Source organism: Mobula birostris, chromosome 2 (genome assembly GCF_030028105.1).
Source record: "Mobula birostris isolate sMobBir1 chromosome 2, sMobBir1.hap1, whole genome shotgun sequence".
Lineage (NCBI taxonomy): Eukaryota > Metazoa > Chordata > Chondrichthyes > Myliobatiformes > Myliobatidae > Mobula > Mobula birostris.
In genome coordinates this window covers 119376653-119388294 of record NC_092371.1, presented here as the reverse complement: position 1 = coordinate 119388294, position 11642 = coordinate 119376653, and the positions used below count along the sequence as shown (strand labels likewise).

The 11642-nt window shown below is 41.9% G+C and overlaps 1 protein-coding gene across 4 annotated transcripts in view; it reads left to right on the top strand.

The window, feature by feature from the left end:
- anapc1 (anaphase promoting complex subunit 1) overlaps nucleotides 1-11642 on the top strand; it is a 232455-nt gene that overhangs the window by 193460 nt on the left and 27353 nt on the right. For 3 of the 4 annotated variants that reach the window (XM_072246952.1, XM_072246951.1, XM_072246958.1), the window contains 5 exons: nucleotides 1274-1391; nucleotides 10166-10243; nucleotides 10799-10866; nucleotides 10970-11108; nucleotides 11258-11344. In XM_072246952.1, the coding sequence (XP_072103053.1) occupies nucleotides 1274-1391; nucleotides 10166-10243; nucleotides 10799-10866; nucleotides 10970-11108; nucleotides 11258-11344 (490 nt within the window). Of the gene's footprint in view, nucleotides 1-1273; nucleotides 1392-10165; nucleotides 10261-10798; nucleotides 10867-10969; nucleotides 11109-11257; nucleotides 11345-11642 lie in introns of those variants that run through there. The other variant, XM_072246965.1, reaches the window with a different exon arrangement.

The following is an 11642-nucleotide window of genomic DNA, read 5'->3' as shown; positions in this document are numbered from 1 at the left end:
GGTTGAGGCAGGTACAATAGTTTCATTTAAGAAGCCATTGGAGGGATGTGGGCTAGAATTGGGACTGGCTTCATGGGCACTGTGGTTGGCATAGGCTGGTTGGGCTGAAGTTCCTGTATTTGAGCTGCATGACTCTGTGACTATAATCCCTTCCTGAGCTAGTCCTATTTGCCTGCATTTACCTGCTTGTCAGAAAGAAAAGCGGGCATAGGAATGACAAGTGGAATTTAACACGGGCAAATGTAAAGTGATGCATTTTGAGAAATTAAACCAGGACAGGTCATACACTGTAAATGACAGGGCACCCTGCCCTCGTGGATCCTCTTGGTCACTTCAAAAAACTCAAACTTGCAACAAAGCGAAACCGATCACGATTCTATCCTTGCCTTTCCAAATGCAGATGGATGCTATCTCTCAGAATCCCCACCAGCAACCTTCTCATCCCTGATGTTAGACTCACCCTTCTGTAGTTCCCTGGTTTGTCCTTAAAGCCCTTCTTGAATAAATGCGCAACATTAGCCACCTTCTGTTCTTCCATTACCTCACCCACGGCTAAGGAAGGTATAAAAATCTCTGCCATTTTACAGTTAACCAAACAGCTCACACACCTTTCACAGCACCATGCAAGACGAGGACAAGCATAAGTTAACATAAACTTAAAATAGCATAAATTATATATAACCTGCCGGAGGGTCTCTGCCCGAAACATCGACTGTACTCTTTTCTATAGATGCTGCCTGACCTCCGAGCTCCTCCAGCAATTTGTGTGTGTGTTTCTTGGATTTCCAGCATCTGCAGATTTTCTCTTGCTCATTACCTACCATGATGGCTCAGGAATGGTATTAAGGAAAAGGGGAAATGGGAAGGGAGAAGGTGGTTAAAATTAAAAAAAGGTGAATGCCGTTATTAAGGCTTTATAGCGGGGTTCAACCTGAGCAATGGCTGTAAACCAAGGATGCAATGCATTCACCACCATGAGTAACAGGCGGAGCAAGAGGGACATTGAGTAAGTGCACTGATTTGTATCTCGAAGCTTGCATCAGTTGATATACAAACTCGCAGAAGAGCATCATTCCTTTATTTGACTAATTCTTTCTATTAATTGATTCTTGGAGTTTCAGACCAACTATTGTTTCTTATTGAAAGGCTTGCTAATTCTAGATGCACCAAATGTCAGGAATCAATTAGGGGTCTTGGGGTTATTGGTGAGGGAGGGGAGAGCAATTCACCAGTGAAATAATGGAGTCAGCAGTGTTTTATTTTCTCCTTCCAGGTATCACCTTCAAGCACTGAGGCATTTGTATGTGCTTGCTGCGGAACCTCGTCTCCTGGTACCGGTTGATGTGGATACAAACACACCGTGTTATGCCCTCATCAAGGTTACCTATAAGGTATGTGAGCTGCAGTTGGCTGTGTTTACGTTCAAAGCAGCACTGAATAGTTGACCAATATCCTTGCAAGGGAGTTTGCTGGCACTTTTCTGGAAGGTTTAAGCTAAGTTGACAGTGGAAAGTGGAGTAGTGGTGTAGTGCACTGCACATGGAGAAAAATATAGAGGATATATCAAGCAAATCCAACGTCAGAGTAGATGGCATTCACTTCAATGCCAGGAGCCTCTCTGATGAGTTGAATGAGCTTAGAATATGGACTAACACTTGGAGCTATGACCTTGTTAGAGTCCTCCAAATGTGATTGCAGGAAGGACAGGATTGGCGGCTTATAAGGCTGTGGATGTTTCAGATGTACAGAGGGGAATGTAAAGGAGCTGGGGGAGGAGGCTGTGCTTCTGGTTACAATGGCATTACTTCGAGAGGATATCCTGGAAGTCCAGTGAAGTCATGCAGACAGAATTTAGGAACAAGACAGGGACAATCATATTGCTGGGGTTATAGTACAGGCCTCCCAGCAGTCAGCAAGTATAACAGGAACAGATATGTAAGCAAATCGCAGGAAGTTATAAGAACATTAGGATTTTAGCAATGGAGGACCTTGGCTTTCCCGATATTGACTGAGTGCAAGGGACTCTGATGGGGTGGAATTTGTAGTTCTAGAGGCGGACTGTTCTCAACTGGACACTGGTTAGGTAGCGGAAGTGTCGTCTGGGGAACACCTTCAGAACGATGACTATGATCCTGTAAGTATCATGGTGGTTATGGAAAGGGATAGCATTGGCCTTCAAGTTGAACTGGGGGAAGACTAATTTCAATAGCACAATAGAGGATCTGGCAAAAGTAGACTGGGAGCAAATGCTTGTGGTTCAGATGGCACAGTTAGTCAGAGTTCAGAGCCAGTATGTTCTGATAAGCGTGCAAGATTAAAGGACCTTGGATGATAAACATTGAAGGGTGAAAAAAAGAAAACATATGGCAAGTATAGGCAACCGGGATTGAGGGAGTTTCTTGCAGAATAGAGTGTGCAAAGAAGAACTTAAGCAATTAGGATAGAAAAATGGGGCCACGAAGTATCCTTGGGAAGTATCACCCAGAGAGTGGTGGATATATGGAATGCTGTGCCCCAGAAGGCAGTGGAGGCCATGTCTCTGGATGCTTTCAAGAAAGAGATGGATAAAACTCTTAAAGATAGCGGAATCAAAGGTTATGGGGATAAGGCAGGAACTGGATACTGATTGTGGATGATCAGCCATGATCACAGTGAATGGCAGTGCTGGCTCGAAGGGCCGAATGGCCTACTCCTGCACCTATTGTCTATTGTAAGATTAAGGGGAATGCTGTAACATTCTATATGGAGCAAGAGAGTAGCCAAGGAAAGCGTGGGTTCCCTGAGGGACCAAAGAGTAATCTGTAAGTGGACCCAGGGTATAGAGGCAAGGTTCCATCAGAATCATTCTCAACTGTATTCACCAAGGAGAAGGGCATGGCAGAAAATGAGTTTGTGAAATGGTACATAGATAATCTAGAGTGTTGGTACTAAGAGGAGCCATTAGATGTTACGGAATACTGTCATCTATCCAGATTTATTATGGAAGCTATGAATGAGATAGGTGCAACTCTGACAGAAACTGATGAATCTTCAGTAGCTAGAAAATTGGACAGTATCTAATGTTACTTTATTTAAGAAGGGTATCAGAGGTAAACCAAGTAACTACAGGCCACTGAGGCTTACCTTAGAAATTATTGGACATATGTACATTTGGAAAGGCGGGGGTTGATCAGGGATGGTCATCATGGCTTTGAGCCGGGGAGATCTCACTTCACAAATGTGATTCATTATTTTGAGGAGGCAACTAAGAAGATAGATGAATGGATGACAGTAGACATTGCCCATATGGACTTCAGTAAAGCAGTTGACAAGGTCGCACAAGTAGGCTGATTCAGAAGGTTAAGGCACATGGAATCCAAGGCAAGCTGGCTAACTGGATTGGTGATAGGAGTGAGAGGGTGGTGGTGGAAAAAAGCTTTTCTGATTGGAAGTCTGTAGCCAGTGGTGTATCACAAGGGTCAGCGAAGGAACCCTTGTTCGTGATGTATTTTAACTTGGATGTGAACATAGGAGATGACACAATAATTGATTGTTTTGTGGATGACATGAAATGTTGTCTAGGTTACAGCAGACAGTAGGCCAGTTGGGAAGCAGGACAGTACAGCTTTTCACATTCGATCATGTACACATGACGTATGAACAATCCAATTTAAGGGTTTTAGGGCTCATATGTTCAAGCATTTTACATGAATGTGATAACAGTGACTTTTCTCCAGAAGAATATTGAGTTAAACAGCATGGTCACAGGCCCTTCAGCCCATTGAATTTGCATCAACTGTCAACCACCCTTAAACCAATTCTATTTTTATTCTCCCACATTCCCATCAGGTCCCTCCCAGATGCTTCCACTCTCCTATATACCGGGAGCAATTTACAGTGGCTAATTAACCTATCAGCTCACACGTTTTTAGTTGGTGGGGAGGTGAACTAGAGCACCTGGAGGAGACCCGTGTGGTCACATGGAGACCGTACAAACTCTCACAAAGTCAGCACCTGAGGCTGAGGTTGAACCTGGGTCACAGAAGCTATGGAGCAGCACTGCTGTACTGCCTGATATTATGGCCTGTATCGGACTGAACAGCCTAAACTCCAGTTGAACCAAGTGGTGTGATCCTAAACAGATTTCACTAAATTGTACCACCGTGCTGAAGACTGAATGACCTCTACGTTCCTCCGAGAAAGCGGCGCTACTAAGGACACAAATACCTTCAGTGCAAATCTTTATAAATCTAAGTGGATGGAAGGGGAATCCATATAAGAGATCACATGCATCTCCAAAGTATGATGTCCTGCTCTTTTCTTTAAGGAACAGCCTCTCCTCTTAGCATAGATAGGTTCAAATCATGCTCCCCCCGACCATGAAAATGAAGGACATCTGTCCCTCTGAATGCTTTCTTATGCAAGAATTTCTAAACTTTTTTTTAATTAAAAAAAAAATAGCACACCACTTCATCTTGCCAGCTCTTGCTCTGGGAACTCAAAGCTTGCATCTAAGTATGGGATGTGGTTCCCATGCATTGTTCTCATGTGAGACACTTCCTGTGGGGGGTAAGCACAGATTTCCTTTGGGAAACAAGAGCCAAGAACCACAATTTTACAGCAAGTTGAATTGTGCTTGATCTGACAATAATATGGTGATCTGCTAATAGTCACAAACAGAGACGGTTCCTTAATCTCCTTGGAATCTGGCTCACAATATCAATTTACTGGCTTAACATTTGCTAACAAGAGGACGTTTGGAGGTGACGTAAGTCAGACCATTAAATACTATGAATGGCTTCAATAGAGAGGATGTCTCCACATAAGAGATTCCAAAAGTAGAGGCTACAAAAGTAAAATAGCATGATTGTTTCTGTCCGGATTTACTTTGCCTCCCAGCACACGTGTGTATAAAGGTACCAACAAATCAGGTAAACTTTTTGTTTGTTTGTACATTTTCCAACCATAGAACAGCACAGTAACAGGCCCACCAGCCCACATCTGATCTGAACAAAATATCAAATTAAACTAACCCCTTCTGCTTGCACACAATGCATATACCTGCATTCCATGCATATTTCACACGCCTATCAAAAAGCCTCTTTAAATGCCGCTATTCTATCTGCTTCTGCCACCACCCCTGACAGCACATTCCAGGCACCTGCCACTCTCAAAAAAACTTGGCTTGCACACCTCTTTTAAACTTTCTCCCTCTCACCTTAAGACAATGCCCCTTAGTATCCTGCCTTTGGCTCTTATAATTTTATAAGCTTCTGTTGAGTTTCCCTTCAGCTTCTGACACTCTGGATAAAACAATCCAAGCTTGTTCAACCTCCTTTTATAGCTAATACCCTCCAATCCTGGCACCTACCTGGTAAACCTCTTTTGTGCTTTTTAAAACTTCCACATCCTTCCTTTAATGGGGGAACCAGAGCTGTACACAATACAGTCTCAACATAACTTCCTGACTCTTATATTCAGTACCCTAACCATTGAAGTAGGTCAAACGCTTGTATTACCACTCTATGTGCTCATGTTACCACCTTCAGAGAACTATGGACTTGGACTCTAAGATCCCTTGACTCATTTCTTTCAATACCCAGGTCCTTAAAGGAAGATGGATTTCAGGATTCCTAACCCGGTGATTAATTATTTGTAAATTACCAGTTCTGCTCTCCCTGCCAGAAGGATGTCATTAACCTGGAAAGTACACAAAGATGATTTATGGGCATGTTGCTAGATTTGAGTTGTCAGGAGAGACTGAATAGGTTAGGATGTTTTTCCCTTGGCCAGAGGAAGCTGAAGGGTGACCTCACAGAGGTTCATAAAATCAAGAGGGGCATAGATAAGGTGAGTGCAGTCTCGGCTAACCTTCTGTACAGTGGATACAATGTATTGCAGAAACATTGATGAACTCCAACCATACCATCGACTTTGGACGATGGAGACAGGGGTTCATTAATGGCTTATGCTCCACTGGGAGGTAAGGGCCTAAGAAGGAAGAATAGATAAAGTGAGTAGCGATGATCTTTTCCCTTGAGTAGGGTAGTCCAGATCTAGAGGGCAGGCACAGGTTTAAAATGCGAGGGATAAGATTTAAAAAGGATCCGAGGACAATTCTTTCACACAGAAAGTAGTGCATACATGGAACGACCTGCCAGAGGAAGTGGTAGAGGCAGGTACAGTCATGATATTTAAAAGACATTTGCATTTATACGTGGATAGCTATTTGGGTGGTTAGGTTAGAGATATGGGCAAAATGCAGGCAGGTGGGATTAGCTCAGTTGGTCAGCTTGGTTGGCATGGGCAATTTGGGCCAAAGGGCTTGTTTTCTATGCTATATTGCTGTATGATTTTTTTGACATCAAGTGATTCTCCTTTGTCTATACTGCTTGTTATTTCTTCAAATAATTCCAACAGATTCGTCGGGCAAGATTTTCCCTTGAGGAAACCATGCTGACTACAGCCTATTTTATCGTGTGCCTCCAAGTACCCTGAGGACTCATCCTTAATAATCTTCTCCAAGATCGTCCCAACCACCAAGGTCAGGCTAACTGGCCTGTAGTTTCCCTTCTTCTGCCTCTCTCCCTTCTTGAAAAGTGCAGTGCCATTTGCAATTTTCCAGTCTTCCAGAACCATTCCAGAACCATTCCAGAATCTAGTGATACTTGAAAGGTCATTACTAATGCCTCCACAATCTCTTCAGCCACCTCTTTCTGAACACTGGGGTGTACACCATCTAGTCCAGGTGTCTTATCTACCTTCAGAGCTTTCAGTTTCCCAAGAACCTTCTCCCTAGTAATGGTAACTTCACACACTTCATGCCTCTTGACATCTGGAACTTCCACCGTACTGCTTGCTTCTTCCACAGTGAAGACTAATGCAAAATACTTGTTCAGTTTGTCCACCAGTTCCTTGTCCTCCATTACCACCTCTCCAGCATAGTTTTCCAGAGGGCCAATATCCACTCTTGCCTCTCTCTTACACTGAATGTATCTGAAGAAACTTTTGGTATCCTCTTTAATATTATTGGCTAGCCTACTTTCATATTTCACCTTTACCTTCTTAATTACTTTTTTAGTTACCTTCTGTTGGTTTTTAAAAGCTTCCCAAACCTAACTTCCTACTATTTTTTTCTCTATTATATGCCCTTTTGATTTGCTTTTATGTTGGTTTGACTGCTCTTGTTAGCCACAGTTGTGTCATCTTTCCTTAGAATACTTCTTCCTCTTTGGGGTGTATATATCCTGTGCTTTCCAATTTGCTTCCAGAAATCCCAGATAGGAGAGAATGAAAGAATAATGTGTTTTTATTTTGGGTAGTTATTACTGTCTCATCTGAGCATTGTTCCTAACGCTATTCTGTGAACTCCGACACAATATCATTGTGACAGTAAGGGATGCAAAATTGTACTAGCCAAACTTGAGACTTCAGAATGTTGCTGAAAAAAATTATTTTTTGATATAGTTGGTACCTTTCTGAGTACTGTATTATGCATGCTGTCCCTTGTATTCTGCTGATGATTGGGGCTGATGCTTAAAAGTTGCTTGAACTATGCTCACAGTTCCTTCTATCTTAGCAATGAAGAAATACTGCAAAAGAGGAATGTTCCTGTATTAGTTCAGGCACTACAAGGTTATAATGATATGGAGCTCAGACTTTAACAGACTTAAACCATCAACAGTAGACACCACAAAGCGCTGGAGAGTTAGCTATAACATTGTCTCGAGGAAATCATTCAAATCCACTGGCAAGTTATTCAAGACAACATCAGTGCCTCTCCCAAGCTCACATCCCCAGCATTGAACCACTTAGTACATGCATCAGCTACGTTTGGCAGATGCTGTCATCTGCATGTTTAGTACAAGATTACTGAAACTGGGGCTCTTTATCACAGCAAGAAATTACCAAGTGCATGGAGAGGGTGTTTAAAGGATGGGCTCTTTATCAAAGTCTGTGTGGGCTCTTAATCAAAGTCTGGATGGGCTCTTTATCAGAGTCACAAGTCACTCTCAATCCTGAGGAACTCTCTTATAAGTTGCGCAAACTAGGTCATTTCTCTTTGGCGTGAAGGAAGATAAGAGACAACTTGATAGAGGTGTACAAGATGATGAGAGGCATTCTTAGATTGGACAGTCAGAGACATTTTTCCAGGGTGGAAATGGCTCATATGAGGGAGCATCATTTTAAGGATTGGAAGTAAGTACTAGGGAGATGTTAGAGGTAAGTTTTTACACAGAGACTAGTGGGTACACAGAACATCCTGCCAGAGGTGGTGGTAAAGGCAGATGCATTAGGGACATTTAAGAAACTCTTGGGCATATAGATGCTAGAAACATGGGGCATGGGGGACTATGTAGGAGGGAAGGGTTAGCTTGATCTTGGAGCAGGGTAAAAGGTTGGCACGATATCATTGGCTGAAAGGCCTGTAGTGTGCTGCAGAGTTCTATGTTTTAAGAGGATGTTAATAATTTTAAAAATCCGGATCAAAATGTGTCTTTGTCATACCTTTGACAACCTCCAGTCAGTAGCACTTGACTTGGTATAAGAAAAAGCATTGTTTTTGAATCAAAGTTAATATTATGTCCTGGTGTTATAAATGAAAAGCCCCTGGTGTCAGAAGGGGTGCATTAGAATGGACTGAACACTGACTGTCTCATGGAAAAGTGAGAGTTGGAATAAATGGGTCTTTTCAGACTGCAGGGGGGGTAACTAGAGAATTATCCCAGATATCAGATCTTGGGCTGCAATTGTTGGCCATTTATACTATTCACCTGGAGGGAGAAAAAGTAAGGTTCAGAATTTGTTGATACAAAATTAGGTGCCAGGCGTGTTCTGATAAGAATACTTCAGTTCTGCAACTGAATATCAATAGGTTCAGTGGGTAAATGATTGGCAAATGGAGATTTATGAGGAGAAGTGTGAGGTCATGCACTTCAGTGAGTGAGAGAAATCAAACGGCAGATTATTATCAAAAGCAAGAGACTGAAAGCTAGTGGTGTAGAGGAATCTAGTTGTTCTAGTGCATGAATCACAAAAAAATCAGCATGCAGGTCAAAAAAGTAGTTAAGGCAACCTGTATTTTGACTTCCATTACAAAATCATTGGAATTTAAAAATAGAGGGGTTTCACTGTAAATATATAGGATGTTAGTGAGGCCCCATCTGAAATATTACATACAGAATTGGTCTCATTACCTAAAAAGTATGTAGTAAAATTGGAGGCAGTACAAAGGAGATTCTTCAGGCTTCTTCCTTAGAAGCTTGTCCTTTCAAGAGAGACTAAATAGTTTGGGCTGTTAATTTATTAAAGTTTAGAAGAATGGAGAGCTGATTTTGCTCAAACATTTAAGATTCTAAGGGCTTGACAGGGAGATGCTGAGATGTTTTCACAAGTGGAAGTGCCTCAAACAAGGGGACATAACAACAAGGTAAGGGGCTAGTTGTCTAAAACTGAGGGAAGGAGTTTTTTTTCTCAAGAGGCAGTGAATCTCCAGAATTCTGGGTCCTGGCGGGTGGTAGAAGCTGGATCGCTAGACATATTTAACATAGAGATGGATACTTATTTGATGGATTGTAGAATTGGGAGGTATGGAGAAATGACACAGAGGAGAAGGTGAGTGCAACATAGATCAGTCATAATCACAATATGTGGCAGGGCAAGCTAGAAAGGTTGTTTAGCCTAGGGGTCCCCAACTTTTTCAGCACCGTGGACCGGTTTAATATTGACAATATTCTTGCGGACCGGCTGATGGGTGGAGGGGGGGGAGGTGTTCAAGTTTAACAGTGCATGACAGGGAATGAAGAAAGGTGCAGCTGACTCATATCGTCTCATATCGCCGAATCATATCGTTTCCTCGCAGCCTGGTAGCACATGCTTTGCAGCCCGGTGGTTGGGGACCACTGGTTTAGTCTATTCCTGCCCCTATTTTATGTTTTATTGTGTGCTTGAGGTTGGCAGAGGATGTAAATCACCAGATTGTCATACTTTTTTCCCACTGGGCACAGTGATGTGCAATGTGAGTTTATGCTTACATTCACCCTTAGAGTTAAACATTGAACCTCAATCATAGAAAAATTGCATATACTGGTAACTGACAATCCCATTGGTAGAGGCCATCTAACCCTCATACATGAGGAGGGAGTGCTATTTTACTAGAACGTTTATATCTTTAATTTTAATCTAGGCTTCTCAGTGGTGTGAGGAAATGACAGTCAACCTCATGGCTCCCAGCCTTCTTCCTGAACTACACTTACTGAAAGAGGTAAAGTTCTTCCTTTGGTAAGAATCCTCTTGGCAGCATTAACCTATACTTTTCTTATGAGGACTTCAAATATTTCTTTGTGATTTTATATTTTTTACTGACTGCTATTCAGATCAAATATGCATTGAAGTACACAAAAGCAATTATAAATAACCACCAAAAATTCTCTTTCTTCGTTCATTTGTGTCAATGTTATGTATATGGCTGTAGATTTGCATGTCAGCAAGACCAGGCAAAGTCTTTTCTTATCCTTGGCTTCAGAAGAGAATGCAGTGGGGGTGGGAAGGCAAATTTAACAATGTTCACCTATTGTAAATGAGCCTTGTAGTAGTAGGGAAAGTGACTTTTTCTCTTGCAGATCTGCTGAAAAGATATCATTAAAATTGCTCCTGGAGGAGGAAACCCACACAGTAGACTTGGCATCCAGGTGCATTGGCACTGTGTCAACTCTCTGGTCCTTGTGAAATCTCAACATAAAGTATTAATTCTAATGGATCATATTAAAAGAAATGAGCAACGTCAAGATAAAATAGATAACCGGTTTACTCTTTCCAGATCAAAGTGAAAGGTCCCAAGTACTGGGAGATTATGATGGATCTCTCTAAAGGAACTCAAAGTTTGCAGTGAGTATATAATACTTTACCCTACCCTTTTCATTAACTAAGTAAATTAACATGCAGATTCATGTAGTTTACATTTGGTAATTTGCTGTGGATTCTCTTTTAGATCAATCCTGTCAAAAGATGGTTTTCTTTACGTCAAGCTACGGGCTGGACATCTCTCCTACTCAGAGGATCCAAAAGGGTTTCGCAGTCTTTTAGCTCAAACATTCACCCATCGAAACCCTGAGTTCCTTTCTATCAAGGTACAGCTGAAGGACTGCTTCCTTATGGTCTACTCTGAGGTGTCGCAAGTGGATTGTGCACAAGCTAATAAAATTTGCAGGAAAAAGTTGCACACGGCTAATTTTTCTTTCGAACTGGATGTTAACATGTTGCTGTGCTTCCTTTACAGCCAGAAGCTGTTTCTGCTTTTACCTCTGACCCAGCTCTGCTATCGTTTGCAGAGTACTTCTGCAAACATTCAAAGAAGGACGGGGAGGTAAGGATTGTTTACTAGACCTGCACAATCTCTTTCATTCTGCTTCAAAATTACATATTGTTTGTTCCTAATTGCTGGAAAGTCTGCCTAGTTTTTTGCCTCCAGATCTTGCTTTCTACTATTTTGGCAAATGCTCCACAAAGTGATAAGTTATAGCCAGTAAACCATTTGAGCTGCAATAGGATGAGGAACAGAACATGATTTGATTTTGCTTTAATTATTCATGGGATGTAGATGGCGATGGCAAAGCCAAAATTTACTACCTGTCCCTTCGAGCCCTTGAGAAAGTGTTGAGTCT